At 35.0% G+C, this 25847-nt stretch overlaps 1 protein-coding gene and 1 non-coding gene across 3 annotated transcripts in view; one reads left to right on the forward strand and one right to left on the reverse strand.

Annotated features, from left to right (window-relative positions):
- CLINT1 (clathrin interactor 1) overlaps positions 1-25847 on the reverse strand; it is a 72888-nt gene that overhangs the window by 11783 nt on the left and 35258 nt on the right. For both annotated transcript variants that reach the window (XM_031011205.3, XM_031011207.3), the window contains exons 2-8: positions 19387-19491; positions 18678-18774; positions 16119-16227; positions 14996-15160; positions 11553-11730; positions 7768-8014; positions 5560-5629 (exon numbers count right to left, since the gene is read on the reverse strand). In XM_031011205.3, coding sequence (XP_030867065.1) covers positions 5560-5629; positions 7768-8014; positions 11553-11730; positions 14996-15160; positions 16119-16227; positions 18678-18774; positions 19387-19491 — 971 coding nt within the window. The remainder of the gene's footprint in view (positions 1-5559; positions 5630-7767; positions 8015-11552; positions 11731-14995; positions 15161-16118; positions 16228-18677; positions 18775-19386; positions 19492-25847) is intronic.
- On the forward strand, positions 11020-11126 carry LOC115934750 (U6 spliceosomal RNA). The gene has a single exon (XR_004070510.1). It is a non-coding gene; the product is annotated as a U6 spliceosomal RNA (small nuclear RNA).

Genomic DNA, 25847 nt, shown 5'->3' on the forward strand with positions numbered 1-25847 from the left:
TCTCAAAAATTAAAAATCTCTTTATTTAGAAAATGTTTCTCTCTCCTAAGACTATCCATATCTGTATGTATGATATTCATACCAAATTCCACATTCATTTTCTATACTTAAGCATTTTCCCAGAAAACTTCTATCTAAATTTATATTCTAAAGGAATATAAATAAAAAAGTCTACCAAAAATTGCTGCATGTGGAAGACTGCTAATTTTCACAACAAGTGCTATCCTTCAAGATTCCCACATGAGAACTGTCATTATAAATGAACCATTTCCATCTGCCTTTTCAGGGCAGCAGGGAGGTTATTTAGTCACCAGCTGGGAACATGTATTTCCCAAAGCAATATTGTGAACAAGAAAATACAGATAAACTAGACAGTACTTAAACGACAAATGGAAATTTTCTTTGACAAAAAAATTTAATCTAGATTACATTAAGACAAACTTTTGCATGAAGAATTCTTATACAACATTAAAGCAATGGCAAAGTGCAAAAAAATATGTAAATACATGACAAAGAATTATTATCTATAATACACAAGTTTTAGAATATCAATAAGGATGAATACTCCTAATAAAGAACATGAATAGATAGTAACTGGCCTATAAAAATATGAAGTGTTCAAAATCAATCATCAATGCAAAATAAAATGAAATATTATTTTCTCTTTACCAAACTGAAAAAGCTTTAAAAGGTGCTATTGTACTACAAAATTTTGGAAAAATAAAAAAACTAATGTCTAGAAAACAAGGGATTAACTGGCTAAATTATAATATAGCCACCCAATGTAAGATTATAAAGCAATGAAAAGTACTATAAAAGAATACCAACTATCATAAGAAAATGGTCATGAGATCTTAGGTGAAAAGCAGTTTATCAAAATATATAAATAAATGACTAAAACCCAGAAAAACCCAAACAAATGAAAAGTCATATCTAAAAGCCTGAAAAAGATTTGCCACATAATAAATGCTTAAATAACTACATTAATGGAATATGTAGAAAATGTATTTTAAAAAGATATTCACCAGATTAATACTTTATGTGTCTAAATTATGGTAAATCACTTGTTTTCCACCAAATTGAGTGTGCATTACTTTTAATAATCAGTGAAAAAGAGAATATACTGAAAAAATTTTATTTTCAGTAAACTTAGTTTAAAACTAGAGACAACCCCTACCCAAATGATAAGTTAGTGTACTAAGAATGGAACAAGGTGAGTATTTACATGTTCATGTAAATGTCTTCAACTAACTAGCGATTACTGGGTACAAAGCAGCAGGTTCAAATGTAAATGTAATACACATTTCGGATTTGATATACCTTAATCCTTTTAAATGTTTCTTTTTAACTTAAAAACATTCAAAATATATTGCAAGTCATTTAAGTTCTATCTGTATTGATTATGCTGAATTTTCTCAACCTTATTTATTGTACTAGAAATATCTAGTTTAACAGTATGTTAATCAAGACCTAAATTTCTTAATTACAAAGGGACAAAAGAGACAAGTTGGACTTCTTTTTAAAGAGGTGAGATAAACTAAAAAAAGAAATGGGACAGTTTTTGGCATTCTATTTCTAATTGGCTTATTTTCTAAATATAGTCACACATTTCTCAATGACAGAATGCATTGGGGCATTAGGCAATTTTGTCATTGTGCAAACATCATAGAGGGTACTTACACAAACCTAGTTAGCCTACTACATACCTAGGCTATAAGGTATAGCCTATTACTCCTTGACTTCAAATCTGTACATCATGTCACTATACTGGATACTGTAGGCAACTGTAACACAATAGAAAGTGTTTGTATATCTAAACATAAGAAAGGTACGGTAGAAATATAGTATTGTATATGGGACCATGGTCACATACTATGCAGTCCATGACTGTACTTTAAATTATTTTTCATTTCTTAAAATGTTTACTTAGAAACGTACTTTATGTAAAAGCAACTGAAACACCATGTGAGTACAGGTTTTAAAAGAGTATCACCACAAGGGGACATTTATTAAGATATGAGATAGTCTCAAGTAAATCCTGATAGTTAGGTTTTACATACATATTTTTAAACTTGGTAAGATATTCTACAATGATTTTACCATATATACTTTTGAGAATGCTAAGAACATGTAATCACACACACACAAAAATCTGAACATTTTCTCAGAGGATATATTTAGCTGGTGAGTGGTACAGATGCCGTATCTGCTTAGCTTTACAGTTTGTGCCCACATTACTTGCATGATGGTACTATTATAAATATGGGCACATCTGGTAAATGACACCCAAATGACATACCAAATAGCAATGTTAATATGGTAGATTCTTATACCTTCTCATGTGTAAGTGCTAAAGATTTAATGTCCAATTTCCTTTCACTGCTGAATTCAATTTAAAATATATTATTAAAATATTTAAATAGAGATTGGGAGTAACTAAATTTATGTACTGATTGAAGAGGGAGCTGCACAAACTGGTTAAACATAACGGTTTCAAATAGGAGATAACTTTAATTTTAAAAAATTCTTCTAATATCAATCTCTATTAGTTGCTTTTTATTAAGATAAAATAAAATTTAAGGCAAGAAACCTCCTAGATTTCATTCAAACTTTCTCAGTTACTAAATTAATATCAATTGCTACTTCTATTTAATTAGTCAAACTACTGTTTGCACTGGAGAAGACAAACCACTCAAAGGTTCCTTGCCAAGTAAAGGAAGCATGTTGGTATTTAATAAATCTCTCTGTTCAAAACAATCTTGATGTCACAGAGGAAAAGTTACATCCACCCATCTGACCTTCCTAGTTAATTCTTCTCTGATTGCTTCATTAAAACTTTTCACAGATGCATGAAAGGGGCCCTTTAAATATTTCATGTCAGGAAGTCCAAAATAGTTGATATTCTGTGACACTATATCTGTATTATATGACTACATGCTAACTACCAGTTAATTCTACAGTTCAAATCTTAAACATATAAAAATATATCACATAAATTGTTACACAACTAATGTAGCTGTCCGTAACCTTGCGCATTACAGTCCAATCAAGTTTAATGAATAATTTTACGAACAGTTTGCAGTTACAGAAAAACGGGAAAGGGAATTGAAGAATTTCAGAAAGTAGGTCGGCCGGGCGTGGTGGCTCACGCCTGTAATCCCAGCACTTTGGGAGGCCAAAACAGGTGGATCACCTGAGGTCAGGAGTTTGAGACCAAGCTGGCCAACATGGAGAAACCCTGTCTCTACTAAAAATACAAAAATCAGCCGGGCGTGGTGGCGCATGCCTGAAATTCCAGCTACTCGGGAGACTGAGTAGGGCAGGAGAATCACTTGAACCCGGAAGGCAGAGGTTGCAGTGAGTCAAGACTGTGTACTGCACTCAAGCCTGGGCAACAAGGGCGAAACTCTGTCTCAAAAAAAAAGAAAGAAAGAAAGAAAGTAGGTCAAACCAGATGTCTGGGCTGGGTGCAGTGGCTCACACCTGTAATCCCAGCACTTCGGGAGGCTGAGGCAGGCACATCACCTGAGGTCAGGAGTTCGAGACCAGCCTGGCCAACACAGTGAAACTCTGTCTCTACTAAATATACAAAAATTAGCCAGGCATGGTGGCAGGTGACTGTAATCCCAGCTACTCGAGAAGCTTAGGCAAGAGAATTGCTTGAATAAAGTTCATGCCTAATCCAAGAATTTTAACATAGTAGGTAAGGAGGAGGAAATAATAGGGGGCTTTATATTATATTCATTATACTAAACTATCAATGAAAAGTAATTTCCAGCATAGACTTACACTTAAAGGTTAATTTAAAGTTTTTTTTTTTTTTTTGAGACAGAGTCTTGCTCTGTCACCCCAGCTGGAGTGTAGTGGCATGATCTCAGCTCATTGCAAACTCCACCTCCTGGGTTCAAGCGATTCTCCTGCCTTAGTCTCCTGAGTAGCGGGGATTAAAGGTGCCCATCACCACGCCAAACTAATTTTTGTAGTTTTAGTAGAGACAGGGTTTCACCATGTTGGCCATGCTGGTCTCGAACTCCTGACCTCAGGTGATCCGCCTGCCTCGGCCTCCCAAAGTGCTGGGATTACAGGTGTGAGCCACTGTGCACAGCCGCAATTCGGCTTTGAAAAATCATTACACACAACTGGGAATAATAAATTTACTTTGCACATTAGTCATACCCCCATCTTACTGTCTACATTTTAATGTGAAATGAAGTTAGGCTTGGAAAGACTGTCTTTAAACAGAAGTTGTATTTGTTAAACTATTTTGACACGTCACTCAATAGTTTATTAAAACTCCATAATCATCAAATACAACCCTAAAAATATCAATTTTCTTGAAAACAATTGATCAGAAATTACTCAAAATCTAGCACATACTGGAAATCAAACTGAAGAAATCATCAATCTCATCTACGAGAAATTCAAGGTAAACAGTTCTTTTGCTGTAGCCTTCTCTTTTTTTTTTTTTTCGAGATGGAGTTTTTCACTGTTGTTGCCCAGGCTGGAGTGCAATGGCGCGATCTCCGCTCACTGCAACCTCTGCCTCCCGGGTTCAAGCGATTCTCCTGCCTCAGCCTCCCAAGTAGCTGGGATTACAGGTACCTGCCACCATGCCCGGCTAATTTTTGTATTTTTAGTAGAGACAGGGTATCACTATGTTGGCCAGGCTGGTCTCGAACTCCTGATCTCAGGTGATCCACCTCCCTCGGCCTCCCAAAGTGCTGGGATTACAGGGGTCAGCCACCACGCCCAGCCGCCCTCTTTAAATATGTTTGGTAGTTACATACTTTCAGAGAATGTCATTCCTCTGACTGAAGCACTTGCCATTGTTTATCACTAGATAACTATTTGTGACTCTGATTAATGATTATTTTCTCCACTTGACCTTTGCATGAGGACAACAACTCTGTTTTTTACAAGCACCCAGATCAGTGTCTGGTTCAACAAATATTTGTTCAATTAAAAGAATAAAAAGTTAAATGATCTCTAGGCATGCCCAAGGTGACAGCTGCAATTAAAATTTAGGGAAAGACAGTAAAATGTGCAAAGCAGTACCTTTTGCTTATAAAGAAAGTAAAGGCAACAGTTTAAATGCAATTTTTTGTTTCTCCAAGTTAATCTTAAAAATTAAAAATGCAAACTATAGATTCCAAAATATATGATGAAAAATTTCAGAAAGTACATGATGCCTTGAAATACTATTTATTATTAATTAGGGAAGACACAGTACATCAGGTATGAGGAGTCATTAAAATCTAAGTATGATAATGATTTGAGGATACTATTATTAACCACCAATAAGTACTGACCACAAACAAAGTTTTGCTAGTCTGAGGGTGGGTCAGAAAAAGGTATAAAATAGGGATAGAGAAATGGGTGTACATATAAAAAGATAAGCAAAAATAACACAATGATTCCAAATAATGCTCAAGACTCACTAATTTCATATAAAAAATGAACCCAATGCAAATAAGTAATCTTATTTTTCAATCTATCTTTTATTTGGCATTTTAAAAAATGACTCTCAAACCAAAAGAAAAGGCCAATGTAGAAGCTTACCTGTTGACTGGCTGGTGCCATCAAACAGATCAACAAGGTCACCAGATGACTTGCTGCTAGGCACTGAAGTCTGAAAACACACACATAACTCAGGAGCTTTGAAAAGTTTGTTTTTCAAAAAATCAGCTCTATCCATCTCTAATTCTCAATTTAGACATAAATACCTGTAATTAGCTTAATAAGGGTAGGGTTTTCTGGAAAAAGAGTACTGACCTTGAATCCTTATGGAGAGGCAGCAAGCACTTTTAAGTACCTCCATTCCCAGCAGTGTAAAAGTCTCTTAACATTGACACTTTTTTTCCTACCTCACTTTTCTGACTGCATTTCACTCTGGAAAATGTTAACTGCCAGATCCCACTCAAATCTTGATGCTAAGTATCAGTTCATTAAAAAAAAAAAAAAATACCCTAGCATATGTACCAGTCCCATACAATATACTGAGTCATAATTGCCCAGGTATAAAAAGGCCAAGACCTTGGTCTGTTAAAGTCTTACAAGAAAGCTCCCTAGATAATTCCAAGGCTTGAGATCCACTGGATTAGAGGTCAAGATCCTAAACAGCTCTAAATTTCTATGAACCTTAGCAAAACTTACTGTTTGTATATCACACAAATTAGTATAATTCTATGTTATTTGATATATTGATATGTTTCATATTTAGTTCCCAAACTAAACTGAGGCCTATACCTGTAATACTATTTTTATCTTCTCCACAAAGCTAAGCACCCTGGTACCTAAATACCTATGTCCTATATGTTAGATATATACATGCTAAATTAGAACTCAATTATTAGGCAATGGGGAAACCCTAAGATCCTAGGCATGTTGATTTGAACTTTGAAGACTAAAATACTATATACTGTGATTCCAAAACACCTTTAAAAAGAGATCCAAATGAGTTGGGTAACTTTCTAAGAACTTCAACCTTCTAGACATTTTTTTTGAGGGGAGGAGGGTAAATGAAAACAAAAAAGAAAAAGCTTGTACTGCCGGGCGCGGTGGCTCAAGCCTGTAATCCCAACACTTTGGGAGGCCGAAGCAGGCGGATCACTTGAGGTCGGGAGTTCGAGACTAGCCTGACCAACATGGAGAAAGCCCATCTCTACTAAAAATACAAAAAAATTAGCCGGGCATGGTGGTGCATGCCTGTAATCTCAGCTACTCGGGAGGCTGAGGCAGAAGAGTCGCTTGAACCTGGGAAGCAGAGGTTGCGGTGAGCCAAGATCGCGCCATTGCACTCTAGCCTGGGCAACAAGAGTGAAACTCGGTCTTCCAAAAAAAGAAAAAGAAAAAGCTTGTACTACAAATATAAAATATTTATTGCAGAGTGTCATATATTCAGGCTATACTACAAACTGTTATTTAAAATCCTTTAAGATATGTGATAAAAGTCTCAATCTATTATTAAAAAAATTATACAGATATTTGGCAAAGCTGACATGGTTATTTGTTATTGCAACTAAGCAGGCCTGGTTTTATTTTCAGAGTCACCTACAATCTGCTGCATACATTAGAAAACTGTTTTTCCCAGCTTTTAGCTATTTCTCTTGCAAAGACACAAACTGGGGAAACAGTAGTCAGGGAAAGTGACAAAAACAATAATTTAGTCTTTTGAGGCAAATCTCCCTATTTGGCAGATTTCTGTTGAAAAGACTGGGGTTTGGCCAGGTACCTAGCAGGTGGATTTCATCTCTATGGTAAATAAAAACAAACGAAGATGGTACAAGAGGCAGTGCTTCTTTTGATACTGATCAGTAATGACTGTGAGGCAAACACGCCTCCCTTTATAGGCAACGTTTCTACATTACGTGAGATAACTTGCCCCTATATATCTCTTCTTACTCCCTCGTTTGTCATTTCTTAAAACTTTCAAATACTTCCAATGTTTTCTTTAGTGAATCTACTTGTGGCTGGTAACCAGTATTGTCTAGATGGGGACAGAGGCACTACATTCTGATTCACAACCTTCCCCAAATGAACCAAAAGTGTCATTTCTACTTTCATAGAAAGTACCCAATCATTCAGCAATTGGACAGGTTTCTCCCCTCAAAGAGATTTCTTATTATTAATGTCTCTTGGTAATATATGCCAGATGATCTATAATTAATATGATTGCCTAGAAATGCCCAAGCCGACTAATGCAGGAATTCTAAGAGCGGTTTATAAAAATAAAACCATGTATAATGTGTAAACTACTGCCATTCCCACCTTAACTGAAGACTGAGGTGTGTGGGTTGAAGCATTCTGATCTGGACTTGCTTTGTCCCCTGTGTAATGTGCTGCTGCTCCAAGATCAATGGTTTTGGAAGGATTTGCTGTGCGCTTGTGTCTGGTTGTGGTGGTCTCTGTGGCCTGTGTGATATGAATATGCTTTGTCGTCACAGTCTCCTCTTCATCTTTGAATTCACCTTTGGGAGATCTGCCTCTTCTCGCTTTCTTTTCCTCATCGCTGTCGCTAAAAGATATTAAAAATGAAGCAAAATAATAAGACGGGATTATTTTAAAATGGGTCCCTCAGTGATTTGAGCTAAAGAATTTCAAATACAGTAACTCCAAAATTTCATACTTTGACTACTTGACAGGGATCAACAGAATGTTATCTAAGCTGTCTGAATAATGATATGTGTGCGCTGGGGGGCGGGAAGTGGAAACACAGAGAATATCCTATATAAGTCTAAAATACTGCTACAAAAAAGTATGTACATAAATGTGTATAAATAAAAAATGTCAAAATAACTCATTTTTGTTTATTACAGATTTAAGCTTAACTTAAAAATAGGATTTGATATCAGAATCCATGATAAGACCCTGAGAATTCAAACACTTGCATGTGATGATTATTTTCTTGACAGGGATTGTGTGCAAATAACTATAGTTCCACTTTTACAACACAATTCTGCATCAACTCTCAAAGACTAATGTGTGTACATAATAAAATATGAAAAGTTCAATGGATGCTAAAAAAATCACACATCTTAATTCAAATAAACTCTCATCTGTAAATGCATGAAAATATAAGGGAATGCACTTTACAACTGTGCTATTTTACTATAGTATCAGGAGATCAAACTTTTATATAACTATAGAAAATGCTTTCTAGAAAACAACTGTATTTAAAATATTTTAAAGATAATTCTCCTTCAGCCACATGCAACAATTTTTTCTTTCCTTTTTCTTTAATAGTGAAAAAGATTTTAAAAACTAAACAGTAAAAGCCTCGGTTTTTCATATGCTAGGAATGAAAATATCAGCCCTAGTCTGTTCTCTAGTAACAAGTCATTGGGTTTTTTTCTGATGTAAGTAGGAGACAGAGAGAGAGAAAGAGAGAGAGAGCAAAAGAGAGAGAAAGAGAGAAATGTTACTTGAAACATGTCCCATTACCTGTATTACTTAATTTTAGAGTAGGTGGTTTAATTTATAAATATTCTGGAATATAATGTTTAAAATTCTCCTTTAAACTATGACCACTGCTGATGCAATTTACCTCAGACTGAACTACAGCAACTTGTACTTAAATATAAACCAATCTGGAACTTGTATAAATCAAAGATCAAAAAGAATGACTTCCCACACAGAGCAAAGGGGTTAAATATATTTTTATATACAAACATTTTAAGGAACCTACAAGTTCTGATATGCATTCAAAAGCCCTTACTAACTTCTCAACAACAAATGACCTGAAGATTCCCATTAGTCCTAACAAGTAAAACTGAAATTTCTTACTTTTTTGGTGTCCAATTTTATTTCAGCGCAAAATAATTTATTCACAAGTTGAAAATATAAATCTGACTAGCACACGATGAAATGGAAGCTCCATATCTGATCAATGTTCAAGAATTCCTGAATGTAATAGTGAACTAATAAGTATGAAATTCAGGTAACATGCCATCAGGATTGAGGTCACATGCAACTCTGTCAAAAAATCTACTCTTCTCTTACAAATATTTTAAGATAAAAAGTTCCTGGTGTGCCCTATCATTATCACGATAAATCATGTTCACTGCATTTTCACTCTTTTAAACCTAAATACTCCTTAAAGATTTAGAAACTCTAGGAGATCCTGTCTTAGAGGCAACATAAAAAATAAAAATCATGGGAGAAACAGAAATAAAAGAAGAGTAGAGAGACAAAGAAAAGAAAAACTAAGGATAGAAGGGCAAAGGAGAGGAAGTAACAATACAGAACACACACAGACATCTAACCAGCCTACATAGCGTTATTGTTTATAAGTAAAACCTAAGACCCAACCAGACTGTGTGGATCTGCCTAAAGTAACACAGTTAGTGGTGGAACTGAGCCTGCCCTGAAATATCTCTTTTTCAAGACTGTTTGAAAAACTGGAATGTGATCTTTGAAGAGCTAGAACTTATTTTTAGCACTTTGAATAAATCTATTTTACAAGTATATATCTAGCTTTTTTATACTGAAAAAGGATGCATATGATAATTATAAATACTAAACATTGGGAGGGAAATGGTGCCCACTTCAAATATACAGAGCTGTTTCCCTCATTAATGTTTTTGTGGCCTGTGTAAGTTTTGGCTTGGTTTGGAAAACATTATTGAAATTATGGCCATTATTCTGTTGGTATTTCCTGAACAGGCATTCCAGGGATTTAAAAGATACGAAAACATCCTAAAAATACACTAATTAGATTGTATTTTTGTTTGGACCTCTTTTTAATGATCCCTAATTCTGAACTATTAGGATTTTTGGCGCAGGGTAAAGAAAAAGAGATGGCATTTAGTTACGAGAACTCACTTGAAGGCTTGGTTCCATCACTAACTGTGTTATTTAGGCAAGTCCACACAGTGTGACTGGGTTTTAGGTTTTACTTATAAACAACAAAGACAAAATTCTTATTCTACTCTAGTAGAGATATTGTGAGGCACAAATGATAAAGGTCAAATTTACAAAGTAAAATTTGCTCTGTAAATTAAGTGCTATATGCATTACCCTTTACATTCTCAGAAAAACTGGTTTATAATAATATTGGTAAGTGAGAACAAAAGTGACTGCTGCAAAGCTCAAAGTATTGTTCCATGTAAAACTAAATACTAACACCCTACCATCAGAAAATGTAGTTTATAAAAATACAGCTCTATTCTCAAAAACTGGTTCAAAATCCATTTGGATTGTTTTTCTGGTACACACTGGCACAGAATCATAATGAAATGTCAAGGAAGCATTAAATTTCAAATCCTTTGACTTATGTTTAATTAAACTTAATATATAAACTTCATTATCCCTCAGTATCTTAGGTCCCTGGATCATCTAGGTCCAAATGCAAAATAATCTATACAAGTTTTTACTGGGGAAAAAAATCCAAGGAAAGACTAGTAGCTTGAATAAAAATACACAGGATCAACTTCAAAAATAAGTAGACAGAGGCAACATGGAAAGTATGTCAATACTAATGGAAAGTAGTGTATAACCTAGTATCTTAAAAATAGTTGCACAGTGCTTGCTTCAGCAGCACATGTACCAAAACCAGAACAATACAGGGAAGATTAGCATGCCCCCTGTGCAAGGATAACTTGCACATTTAAGACTTGTTCCACATTTCTGCACAGGGCATATTTAGGGCAGTGAAACTATTCTATACGATACAGTAATGAGGAATATTATGCATTTGTCGAAACCCATAGAAGTGTACAATATAGGAAACCCCAACGTAAACTACAGACTTTAGTTAATAAGTGTATCAATACTGGCTTTTCAATTGTTAACAAATGCACCATAGTAATGCAAGATGTTCACAGAACCTGTTATGAAGGGGAAGTGGGTATATGGCAACTCTGTACTTTATGCACAATTTTTCTGTGAGCTTAAATTGCTCTAAAAACAAATGAAGTCTATTAAAAAAAAAAAAAAAAAGGCCTAATTTCAGATAATGTTAATACCCCAAACAAAACCAACAAAAAAACCAAAAACCCAGTGGCATAAATTTAGGGCTCTTTCTAAGAGACCCGGGAGACAAAGTGGTAAAATACCTGCATCTTTCTGGAGAGTCTTCTCTATCTTTCCTCCGGAACTTGCTGATGGTGTCATCAATTGTGCTTCCAATTTTATCACTCAGCTCACCTAATTTATCACTGAATGGAAAAGCACTCTTGTTTTTATCCCACTCCTCATCCCATTTTGATTTGGGCTCAGGATCATATCTTTCACCTAGATAGAGCATTAAAAAAAGAAGCAATTCTAAGGACATTAAATTCAAAAGGTATCTACAAGTCCTTATTTCTCAGGCTTTTCCTCATAATAAAATCATTTTCAAAGGAAAACAGAAAGCTCCCACAGTGCTGAATCAACACAATTACAACAAGGCATAGCATGTAATGCCAGTCATTAAGTGGCAGGAATGCAGATTCAAAAGCTTTTGTTTATGAATACTTACACAACCTTAATGCACAGCACAGCATATCAGGAAATTCTTAAAGGCTACTGAAAGGAGTAGTGGAAAACACAAAACCAACACAAGCTATATAAGCAAAAGAGAAATGAAAATCTTTGTTTTCACAAAAGACACTTAATATGTTATATTTTATTCCTGTCCCTTAATGGTTTCCCAATTTTCAGAAAAGCATTGGATAGCAACAGTATCTTAAAAAATACAAACTGAAGGAACTCCAATCTGAATGCTACATGTCCCAATAAGCTAAAAAGTCTCAATAACTGTCACTCCTCAGTATCAAACTAAAAAAATAATTCAATGAATTTTCAGGGGATGGGAAAGCATTCCATAATTACTGTACAAAGAAAGGATTACTCTAACTACCAAAAACTACACACACTAGAATCAGGAAGTATGCTCAAACAGTAGTTCAGAACAGTGTCAACCAATTCAAACACCCATTCCAAACATATGCTGAGACTGGCGAAACCTAGAGCCTCTGTGTGAATTTGGGAATGCAGAGAATAGATCGTGGCAGTAAACAAAAAACCCAAAATGTCAAGATTTGTTTTAGTCCTTGCCCCTAGGGACCCAAAGGAGACATAGGAATTACAGACACAAAATGAAACCCTTCCATTTCCATGTCCAAATCCAACTGAAGAAGCAACAGTAGAAGGTACAGAGAGCACGTGAGGTATTTTTAAAAAAGAAAACATTAAAAATTAAGGCAGGTTGGAAGAAAATGAAAAGGACAATGAGAAACAACAAAATAACTAAAAAGTGGCTAATGGAGCTTTTGTTTTGAACTTTTGTTTATAGGATCTAAAAGGATACATAGCCTTTGGAGACTGAACAAAATGATTTTGCTGAATTGCCTCCTAAAATTGCAAGGCTAAAATTTTCTGTTACATGTTTAAGGATTTTAACATATTTACTGAATCTGGAAGTGACCGTCAACTTAAAGAAAACATGACAAAATGAAGTTTTCTAGACAAAATTTAAACCAGGATGGTTTTTTTAAAAAAAAGTGATTTTCCAACAATGTGTATGTACATTTCAACAACAGTGTGATGAACTAGACTTCGGAAAGAAACAAATTTACACGAAAAATGGAAGTGGATGAAAACCAAACAGATTAGCATGGCATGGTGAACATCATACTGAATTACTGCTAAAGATACTGGATATTGGCAAGACATTATCTAATGTCAGAATGAAAAAACACAAAACTGGCCAGGTGCGGTGGCTCATGCCTGTAATCCCAGCACTTTGGGAGGCCAAGGTGGCTGGATCACTTGAGGTCAGGAGTTCAAGACCAGCCTGGCCAACATGGCGAAACCCTAAAAATACAAAAATTGGCAAGGCATGGTGGCTCACGCCTGTGGTCCCAGCTTATTGGGAGGATGAGGCAGGAGAATCACTTGAACCCGGGAAGCGGAGGTTGCAGTGAGCTGAGATGGCGACACTGCACTCCAGCCTGGATGACAGAGCGGGCGAGACTCCTCAAAAAAAAAAAAAAAGAAAAGAAAAAGAAAAAACACAAAACTGCTAATAGTGATTAGTTAAGTCTGAATAACATAAACCATGAACAATAACTTAGCAAAAGAATGTGATGCAAACACACAGGATATCCAACTCTATCTTTAATACAGATGCTGCAGTTAGTGCATTGTGACTGAGTTTGAAAACGTATTCAATTTTCTAAGTTTAGCTGATATAATTATATATCATGCTGGCAAAAAGAAAGATACAAGCAAGAATAGTGTGGAAATAAGTTTCAAATAGCAATTTCTATTAAAAACACATTAAGTTGCTATAACTACTTTGAAAAAGCTGAAGAATAAAGTTACTACTTGGGTAAATAATCCAAAAACTTTGGACTTCCCCAAATAGAAACTTCAAAACGTTATTTATATGCTTTAGGAGAAATATTTTTGCCCAATTCAAAAACTAACTTGTGGCCGACTCTGGTTGCACTGCCTATGAGTTAGCCCTATTAAAAAAAAAAAAAAAAGAAAAAAAAACTGACTTGTATTTGATGCTTCAATATAAAAAAGGGAATTTTTCTGCTGTTAGAAACATCCTTAAACAGCTAACTAAACGCAGTGTTTTTTCTTTGAGAGTGGGAAAGCAGAGGAATAAATGAGTAAGGATATTTTATATGTTAAGATTTTTACATGGCTCCATTGAAGGAGATATGAGAGCTCAATATAATCCAAATATAAACATATATGGGTGGGGGGAGCTGGAGAGCCTCAGTGAACAGCTGCTAAGATACACAGCACTGGCCAGTCTGCATATACACAAAATGACCAAGAGATTGTCAGAGCTCACAGAAGACAGAACAAGTCCAAAGGGACATGCCGTGAAAGACAGCTCCTATTTTGTGTATCTGCTTCAAGCACCTATGCCCTATTTTAGAGAAACTATATTATTATATTAAAAATAAACATGAAAGATGAATATTCTAGCTGCTCTTAAGTGTACTGGGAAGAATAAACAAAACAATAGGCCTAGATGAAAAACTGCGAGTATCGTCAGTCATCTTTTATATGTCAAAGTATGCAATGCTTAAATAAAGCAAGAGAGACTGAGGCTGGAATGACTGTCAGGAAGCTTATCTGGTTTGGGCCAAAAATACAGCTAAATTGGTTTCAAATTAGAAAGATGAATCTCCTGATCAAACTTTTTATTTTTATACTCTAAACTCTGAGTTATAGAAACTTTCTTCCCCCTTCTTTTTAAAATGGCAATCCTAAGAGGGAAGGGCATATATCTGTTTTAATCTCTGTATGACACCTCAAAATATGCAGTCATTTAATTAGCCATTAATGGTTAAAATCCTATTGCCGAACCCACAAGTTAAAAATAGGAAGATTCATGTGATAGTAGAAGTCAAGATTAGTACTGCGTGTATTTTAGTATTCTATGTATTCCTAGAAAAAAAAATTAGCATTTTGGTCTTTGGTATTTCACTGATTCTTAAAATATACTCAAGAAGCTAAGCTGATGCTTAGGTGTCAGCTTGTCTTTGATACTCACTGTATCTGAATCCTCCAACACTGTCTGAGGAAACCCCAACATACTTGTCTTTGTTCTTCTTTGCTTTCTTTCGCTCTTCACGAAGCCTGTCGTCATCCTGGGCAAATTCAACCAATTCCTTCACCTTCTGTCGAATATTTATACCTTGATCCTTGCCATGCTCATCTATGAGGATGGTAAGAGATAAGCAAAACCTAAGAATTCACTTAATATGTATCAAGCTCTTTAAGATTAAAAAAAAAGACACAAAAACTTCAACATAAGAAACTTCAATATTTAAAAAACAATTCAAAGGGGCAAGTTGTGCTATTTAACTTTGTCATTTCCTCTTCAGCAAATTCTAAGTTCTAAAATGGAATTTTGGCTTGTAAGAGCATGTAAAGATGAACTAAAAAGGACCACAGATAATGGTACTATGCAAGGTCAATTAAAGACTGACCTAAAGAGGATTACTGGTGATGACCACACAAAATAGACATATCCATAAGTGCTACTGTGTTTTTCTATCATATTTTAAGAAAACAAATCAAAAGAAGAACCACTTTAGCATGTTAATAACTGAAAAGCACACAAATGTCTTGGTTTCCCCAGTACAAGTCTGGAACACTAATTATGAGGTTTTAGCATAGCTCAAAAACTGAATTTTTAAAGTGCTTACAAGTGGGGTACGCTACAAAATGAAATGTGCTTCATTTTCTAGCCTCTTTCACATTCAAAACACACTGTGGCCTTGCTGCCTTTGCACAGTAAATATTATTTGGTGGGAGGGAAAAAAACCCCAGCTTCAAACAGATGTGTGTGTTTTGGAGCTCTAACCTTTTCTTCCCATATGATTAAAGCTATTCCTTTATGGACACCACAGGGGACCAGTCTCCAGTGCATATTTTAATATAAACCCGAACACTCATGTTGTGTTGGTTCTGTTGTTATTAGCCAGTCTTTTCGGCAAGTTCTTGTCTTCACTAATTAATACTCTAGGGCCCCACGTCTTGGATTCTGCACTCGTCACACAACCAGCAACAGTCACATTCTAATTAGAGCAGAGAAGCTTCTAAGCTGGCTCAGGTGACTGACAACTCCAACTACTGTTTTAATTTGCTTATAAGGTTTTTCTATTGCTCACCTACAAAGTGGTAATTTTCCAGGGATCGTAAATCATAAATGTGTTCTCTGGCACTTGTAACAACACGCTCTGATCCATTCCTTATGAGGTAAGCTAGGAGCAGCAATGACTGTAAAAATACAAAGCAATAAATGATTTAATGAAATATATTCTAGTAGAGCTTTGGTAAATGGTTAAAAAAATAATTCTAACATTAGCAAATAAAGAATCTTCATGCTGGTGGTGAGGTTTCTTTACATTAGACTTTAAACAAATAATCTAGAACTTACATAATCAATTTGAAGTTCCTCTTATATTAAGCATGATAAATAATTATAAATCATCTACTGGATACTATGTGTCAAAGACTTAAAAGAATAACACTGATGTTCAAAATATCAGAATGTTTGATATAAATAGACAATAAGGTTTTAGAAAGCTGACTCAGTTTTTACTTTTTATCTGAGCATTATGGAACTGTGAATTGCCAGAAATTATTTGGTAATTAAACAATCCTATAGTATTTTCCCCAGATAAAATTTAATTTTGAGGTTAATTATGTGGCTTTTGTTTTAAAAGGTTGTGGCCAGGCTCAGCGGCTCATGCCTATAACCCCAGCACATCCTGGGAGGCCGAGGTGGGCGGATCACTTGAGGTCAGGAATTTAAGACCAGGTTGGGCAACATGGTGAAACCTCGTCTCTACTAAAAATACAAAAATTAGCTGGGCATGGTGGCCCACACCTGTAATCTCAGCTACTGAGGTGGGTGAAGCACAAGAATCACTTGAACCCAGAAGGTGGAGGTTGCAGTGAGCTGAGCCCGCACCACTGCACTCCAGCCTCGGTGACAGAGAAACTCTGTCTCAAAAAAAAAAAAAAGATTGTTACCAAAAAATAATAATTAAAAAAACCTGAAGGCAGAAAATTTTGCAAAATAGACATCTTCACACATACACACACACACACACACACACACACACACACACACAAATAGCTGGGTATTGTGGCGCACACCTGTAGTCCTAGCTACTTAGGAGGTTGAGGCAGGAGGATCTCTTGAGCCCAGGAGGTCAAGACTGCAGTGAGCCAAGGGCATGCCACTGCATTCTGGCTTGGGTGACAAAGCCAGACTGTCTCAAAAACAAACAAACAACAACCAACCCCCACCCCCAAACTAAATTTTGTTAAAATGTAAATTTGGAATGACTGCTAATGGGTATAGGGTTTCTTTACAGGGTGATAAAAATGTTCTGGAATTAGACAGTAGTTACTCCTACAAAACTTTGTGAATATACTATATAATAAATTGTACATTTTGAACTTAACAATGCTTGGAACAAACCTCACTTGATCAGGTATATGAAAATCTAGTTAGGCGGAAAGGAGGGGGTGGCAAAAACAAAAAAAATTTAGTTAGGTTGGTAAAACTGAGGGACACAAAACCTTCTTCTACCAGTAATTTACAGCCATGTGTCACTCACTTAATGATGGGGATATGTTCTGCGTAATGTGCCATTAGGCAATTTCGTCACTGTATTAATATCATAGAGTGTACTTACACAAACCTAGATGGTATGGCCTGCTACACACTGACAATCTATGGGACAACCTATTGCTCCTTGGCTACAAACCTGTGCAGCATTGTTACTGTAATGACTACTATAGGCAGCTGTAACACAATGCTGAGTATTTTTGTATCTAAACATAGAAAAGGTACAGAACAAATAGAGTATTATAATCCAATGGCACCACTGTCATATAAGCAGACCATCATTGACTAAAATGTCCTTATGTGGTATATACGACTTTTAAAAAGGAGTTTACCCAAGAATTTTTAAAAAACCAAAAAACTAAAAGCAAATTTAATTTACAGAAATTTCAATTATTTCATCACACCTACCATACAACCTGAGGGAATGACACTGAATGTTTTCAGAAAGAAATAACAACAACAAAAAAATGAAACTAACAGATAGATTTTCAATCCTAAAAGCCAAACTATGTCATTCTGGATAGCAAAGAAAAACATTCTGAAGAAGCAAGAAAATATGGTAGGTTATAGAAGCATAGATGACTATATTATTATAGAATTCTGCATTATATGAGATCAGAACAAAAGGAATCTGATAAAAAGTTCATATTCAGAAGTTTAAAATTAGAATTATATTTTGAACATTTTTGATACAGAATACTGTGAGAATACTATCATAAATTAGGTAAATTTCTATGTCGATGACAAACCATATCAGACTGTGGTAGTCATCTTAACTGCTCATACACTAAACATGCACACTACTCTACTATAGATTCATTATTTTTGATATGCACAAACATTTTAGTAGGAAAAATTTTAAGAAATAATCAACATTTAGAAGTATTATTAAGAATTTCTCATTCAGAACAATTGTTCATGATGACTAGAAAATAGAACACAAATAACAAATCTACTTCTTTCATGTGCTTTCGATTATTCTATTCTAGGATTTAATATACTTCAAAATCACCTATGTATATACACCTTAAATTTCCAGCATTTGTTTTCAACATGTCAAGTAATTAAAGCAGACTTGTGTCCATACCTTATAAACTCTTCTCCAATTCTTTTTGTTGTCTTTTAACATTCGTGACCAAAGCATGTTCATAAGTTCTGGAAATTGTTCATACATAAATGTAGCCCTGAAAAAAGAATCATTCTTTAAGAGTCTGCAATATATTAATTTTGACAGTAGATGGCAGACTTGTTCTAATTTGGTGTTTCCCCGAAGAGTTTTTAAAAATTAATAAACTTAATTCAAAAAATTTAGAAGATATGTACTTCCTTGAAAATGTTTTCCCTATGTTTTATACACTACCTGGCACATATGTAAGCCCCACTAATTAATCAATACTTTGCAATTAATAATTAATTAAATTAATTAAGATACTTTGCAAGCTCTTCATTCACTGGTACAATGGCCCAGATGTTCACAGAAAAATTTTTTTGTAACTTTCACTTCAAGTTATTTTATATGCATTTGTCAAAATTTTACATGGTGAGCTACAGTGTATCTCAAAACTTCATTAAAAAAGATACACTGTGAGTTTCTTTTTTGAGCCAAATTTTTAAGGGGAATGGATTGCATAAAACTTTCCACATTAGTATCTGAAACTCTCTACATTACTATCTGAATGATTATGCAAAATTTATATTTTGGCAGCCAAATAGTTTAAATCTGAAAGCAAATTTCATATTTCTGTGTTAAGATGCTTTGATTTTTTTCTGCACTGCTGAGTCAAATTATCACTTACTTGGCAATCTCTCCCATGAGTTGCCCAGAAGGTCCCCAAGGATCATCGTTCGTTGCCTCTCGAACCTTAGACTCGATCTCTGAATAATTCATAACCACATTGGTGCTGTAGAGGAAAAAAATGCACGCACACATGCACAAAGATTAGCATCAAAACTGAGAAACACATGAAAACTTAATAATGACGCTACTGGGTGTCCTAATGAGCTACCTCTACAGGATGGGAGAGAAAACATCTTTTGTGCACAAGCTACCCCAAGGACACTATGTAACACACTTAAGTTATCTTTAAGCAGATTTTACTATTCCATTAGCCTTCAAGAATACAGATGAGAGATTACATTAGAGCTGGCGTTAAGTCCAGTAAAAAACGGCTGAAGGTCAAATTAAAAAAAAAACCAAAAACTGAACATGCTGGAGTCTATTATAAAACTAAGTTGTCAGTTTCTTGACCAGATCTGGTTTACATGCAATGCAGGCTTATGTTTCCTGCTTACAGAAATTCTATAAATTAGGCAAAATTATGTAACAGCTGAACAGTATCTATATCACATTTTTAAAAGAATAAATCAAAGATATCTACAGATGTTTAGAACCACTATAAACACTGAACTGTGATCCTTGAGTCTTTTTTCATTTACTCTATCATATGCACTTCTATGTCATATATTCACTGTAGCCCTCACTTTTACTGGCTGCATAATATTCCATCAGGAGATTGTACGATGGACACTTAACTTTCCCTTAGGTCTTCAGCAATGATCAAGAACGTGGGCCTCAGGAGTCAGAAAGATCTGATTCCAATCACTTACTATGTGACCTTTGACAAAATTATTTTAATTATCTTAATCTCAGTTTCCTCAACCAATAAATAAGAATACTACCTCAAAGGCTAGCACAGCAAATGGTGTTTATTTAGCACAGTGTCTGACATACAGAAAGTACTCAATATATGTTAGCTATTATTACTATTAAATATAATAACCAACACCAGCCTGGGCAACACAGTGAGACCTGGTCTCTTAAAAAAAAAAAAAAAAAAAAATTAAAAATTAACCAGACATGTTGGCATGCACCTGTAGTCCCAGCTACTAGGGAGGCTGAGGTGGGAAGATTGCTTGATTCCAGTAGGTCAAGGCTTCAGGGAGCCATGACCGCCCAACTGTACTCCAGCCTGGGCAATACAGCAAGACCCTGTCTCCAAAAAACAAAAGGAAATATATATAAAATAACCATCTATTAGGAGTATTTCAAAACATTATGTAATATTTTTATATGAAAGAATTCACTTCGGAAAAAATCAGATTAAGACATGAGATGGCAAAATATTTGGTTAAAATGGAATTTCTCATGCTTATATGAATTTAAGAATTCAAAGACATTTTGAGAATAAAGAAATACTGCAAAAATGTGACATCCTATAGTAGTATTCATTTGACATCGAAAGCTCCAATTATTACCAAATAATTGTTATAACAGGTGTCTGTGAATATGGTAATTCAATTCTTCCACTTAGCATTAAGTCTTAGAAATAGTGAAAAATCAGAATTTGGTTAACTATTACATGCATATACCCCACTTTTGCTATATGGTTTTTCAGTCATCAAAAACTTCTATTTTTAAAATAAGGAAGGTTTGGTTGAAATTGGCACTCAAATCTCTTAAATATAAATTTCAAATTTATTACAAACACTTCAATTTCTTCATGTTTAAAGAACAAACCAACAAACAGGTTTGGGTCAAATTTTAAAGGAACAATTATGCATTTAAGTGTGACTTGCCAAAAAACTGAATCAATCTGGCTTTCAGATTTAAATTCAGAACACTGTTCTACTATGGAAGAAAAGCAAAATCCTATTATTTTCTTTCAAATCTTGGAGAAAGCTGCCTGCTAAGATATCAATTAATGTGATAAAATAAATATAAATTCCTTCCCCAGGACTAAAATAAATCCACAATCTCCACTGCCCACCCCCCCTTAAAAATGTTAAGACCACTAAGGAATACATTTTCGTTAAAATCCAGTAATGGTTCTATTGCAACAGTTTTATGTATAAATGTGGAAGAATAATTTTCCTCCTAATTTTATCAACCATGGAACCAAAATAAAACTAAGGCAGCCAATAACAGATTCACAATTTAAGATGCCACAAAATGATGAATTTCAGAATGCTTTTGTTTATCCTGGTGGCTGAAGAATGTGTGGCTTAGGCAGTTAAAAGTGTCAAAATGCAGCTGTGAAAATGAACAATAGCAATTAGGATTATAATTCACCCAAGCATTTCATTACCAAGAATGCACTTGAAATCTCTTTGCATTGTTTAATTTGTTAGAGAACAAGATGAAAGAAGTTAATCTCCAGTCCATGTACATGAAATATTTTTACCAGAGCCTTCATAAATGCTGTAGCTTTCAGAACACTGCTTTCCTTGTTCAAGCGACAAAGGCCCATGGGTCAAATAAGAAAGGTTCTGTTTCCGTAACCCTTCACAAGATTCTTAGCTGAAGGCCTGTGTGAGTGCTGTGTTTAGAGGGAGAGGTGGCAGAGAGCCAATAATCTAAGAATCTCCTCATTTCTTCGGTTGAAAAACAATGGAAGCCATCAGAACATACTTACAATATAGTTATTAAGTATATCCACAGGAGGATATGGCAAACATAAAACAAAAAAATAACAGAACGCTTACACAAAGAATCCAGATCTATTAAAAGTTATTTTCCAGGCCAGGTGCAGTGGCTCCTATCTGTAATCCCCAGCACTTTGGGAGGATGAGGCAGGTGGATTGCTTGAGCCTAGAAGTTCGATACCAGCCTGGCCAACATGGCAAAACTCCGTCACTACAAAAAATACAAAAATTTGCTGGGCGTGGTAGCGTGTACCTGTGGTCCCAGCTTCTCAGGACGCTGAGGTGGGAGGAACTGCATAAGCCCAGGAGGTTGAGGCTACAGAGAACAAGACCCTGTCTCCCACTCCCCTCCCTCCAAAAAAGCTATTTTCCAATGAAGCTGTTGCTTTCAGAAACTGCAAAGAACCCCCTCAAGATGAGATGTGATGGCATAAAGAATTCCAAGACAAAGTATTTTAAGCTTCAATTAATTCAGAAACAAATGTAAACTAAAAACAACACTGTATGGTTTGGCCTTATTCCAGGTCATTTAAAAATAACTATTTCTAAAAAGGTAGAAATGGCATTTTGATTCTTCCTTTCTCATGTTTTCTACTGCCCTCAATCTATGCCCTACCCATAATTCCAGTGACCTTTCTTAAAAAAGAAAACAATCCCTCCGTGTTAAAAATAAAAATAAAAATTATGTCCAGATTTGAAAGGAAAAAAATGGCTAGTTTAATTCTGAAAACTTCTGACACAAATGTTTTCAGAATATATCGCAGACGCTAGAGGGGGCACTCTCAACGGTTTCTTAAACACACACACAACAATCCAGACAAAGGTCTAGAATTTGATCTGCAAACAAAATTACAGAAAAAGACACCGCCCCTCCCCAATAAATTTCATACCATTTAAACTAACACTACAGTCAAACAAGTGACTTACGGACTTTCACCAATCCTAAATTGAGATTCCTAACTTGAAATTTTAAAAAATTATCTCTTTACACTTAGTTGTTGTTTTTTTAAAGTACTGGCAACCATTATTATGACCTTCTGTTGAAGGCTCAAAGTCTTTGGATACAGGCTTTTCTAATTACATTTCCTTTCATGTAATTATCATTATAACACTTAAAGTAACCAAGAATACTTTGATAACACCAAAAAAATTTTCTGTATATTATTTTAAACCAGTCTGACAGTAATACCAAAAGAAAACTTGACCCACAAAATATCTAATGATTTTTAACATTTCTGCTGTCACCATCAATAACTACCTTTTATTTCCAGATTTTTATCTGTATTTAATTTCTGCAAACATAAACAGACATGAGAATGTAATAATGGAGGGAAAGTAAAAGAAGAAAAATAACTTTAAGAAATGCTGCTGTTTCACAAGAGAACATAAACCAGGAAAAAAAATGTTGTTGTAATTTTTACATTTCTTCACTAGTTTAAATAGTATCTGTAATTTTCAGAACAATCTAATAGTCACCAGAAAGTACAAAATGAGCCCTTCTCACATGTGTTCTATCTAGGCTTACTCAACATATTAACTTTCTCTTTGCTTAAAACAAGAGTCTTGAAAATGAGTGACTTGAAGAGTAGGTTTCTCTGTCCTGATAAAGAAAGGTAATTATTAGGATCACACTGTTTAAATGTAACAGTTACAGCTACTGGGTAGTTCAGCAGTATAACTGGCTAACAATACCAAATCTTAACGGACTCTAATATTAGGCCAAAAAGAAAGTTAAGAGAGGGAATGAAAGACGGAAGGAATCACCAAAGAATGAAGAATACAAGAATAAAATCCATAGACACAATCATTATTGTTTATGGAACTGTTTGTTGTTTCCAAAGTGCTTTTACTCATTTTCACATTTGCTTCTCAGAACACTCCAGCAACTTAACTGTGCACAACTCAGCAACACTGACTCACTAGATCTTTAGTGCCAACTGTGAGAAGTTACCATCCTCAAGTTTTGCACACATGCTTTGATATGGTTTGGCTGTGTCCCCACCCAAATCTCATCTTGAATTGTACTCTCATAATTCCCACGTGTTGTGGGAGGGACCTGGTGGGAGATAATCTGAATCATGAGGGCGGTTTCCCTCATACTGTTCTAGTGGTAGTGAATAAGTCTCACAAGATTTGATGGTCTTTTTTTTTTTATACTTTAAGTTCTATGGTACATGTGCACTACGTGCAGGTGTATACATGTGCCATGTTGGTATGCTGCACCCGTTAACTCGTCATTTACATGAGGCATATGTAATGCTATCCCTCCCGAGATCTCATGGTCTTATCAGGGGTTTCTGCTTTTGCCTCTTCCTCATTTTCCCTTGCTGCTGCCATGTAACAAGTGCCTTTCACCTCCCGCCATGATTCTGGGGCCTCCCCAACCATGTGGAACTGTAAGTCCAATTAAACCTCTTTTTCTTCCCAGTCTTGGGTATGCCTTTATCAGCAGCATGAAAATGGACTAACACATGCTTCTAGAGCTATGTAAACACAGCCAGTATTCAGTTAGTCAAGGGTCAACTATTCAGTTTGTAAATTATTAGTGTTCATTGTAGCCCTCCTCTTTATTCTCCATTTTCTGCTTATTTGACTACTTGACATTCAGATAACATCAAATTATTTTACTTGGTAAGTTTCAGTCCAGTTCTTAGAGGTAGAATTGGTTAAAAGCTAAAATGAGGCTTTTACTTACAGGCAGTCAATACTTCTTATCTACATTAAGAATCATCAGTAAAATAATTAACAAGAAAAAACTTGAGCAGTCCTTGTTGGTATTTTTTCCTCTTAAAAGTTCAAGAATATGCTTTGCTAAAACAAAACTATACACCAAGAGAAAAGGTAAAGTATAGGTATAATGTGGTACTAACTGCTAACAAAGGAATAAGGAGGAAAGTGAAACAGATTGAGAAGTATTTTTCCCAGTTTGCCTTTTAAATTTTATTCCTTTTAAAAAAAAACTGAAGTCAAATGAATCTATATTTTTTATATGGTTTCTCTTTGTTTTAAGCTTATTGTCAAGATTTCACTCATCCTGAGATCAGGCAATCTTTTATTTGAGACCTCTAAATGTGTTCTGACGTACGCATGCATACACACACCCATACTAAGATAATTTAAAAGACAGAAACATCTGGAGACAGAAATAAACATAACTTAGTTCCAAGCAACAGTTTTAAATAATGGTTTTTTTTCTTTATATTAATACTCTCCTGTATTTTCCAAATTTTTTCAAAGTATTATATTGTAACCAAGGTTAAACTACTAAAGGCCATTAAAAATATAAGTACTGTATCATCATTAGCTACATTTTAACTATTTATAGGCAAGGAAACATCATGGTAGACCACATGAATATTATCTGTACTTCCAATATCTTGTTTTATCAGGTTAATAAGTGCAGCAAACAGTAACTAAAATATATACATACAGACTAAAATATGTACACCAAGTGCTATGTATGCAAAACCACAGAGAACAATTTAAGTACCCAATTTTGGAATTAATATGATTTTTTAAAACTGTGTTAGGGATGAATAATTCTTGACATCAAAATCTGTATTTAAAAGTCACCTTTTATCCTCAATGCCACAAAGGTTTCAGAAAAGATACTTTTATAAATTAAGTGTTGTAGAACAGTTATGCTCTTATTAAGTATAAATCTTCTTAATAATTTTTTTAACCATAAAACATCCATAAAATTAACATTGTAGAATAGGGATACCCAACCCCCGGAGTTGCGGACCAGACTGTTGGGAATGGGGCTGCACAGCAGGACATGAGGAGCAGCGAGCGAGCGTCACTGCCTGAGCTCTGCCTCCTGTCAGATCAGCAG

Source organism: Gorilla gorilla, chromosome 4 (genome assembly GCF_029281585.2).
Source record: "Gorilla gorilla gorilla isolate KB3781 chromosome 4, NHGRI_mGorGor1-v2.1_pri, whole genome shotgun sequence".
In the NCBI taxonomy this organism is placed as follows: domain Eukaryota; kingdom Metazoa; phylum Chordata; class Mammalia; order Primates; family Hominidae; genus Gorilla; species Gorilla gorilla.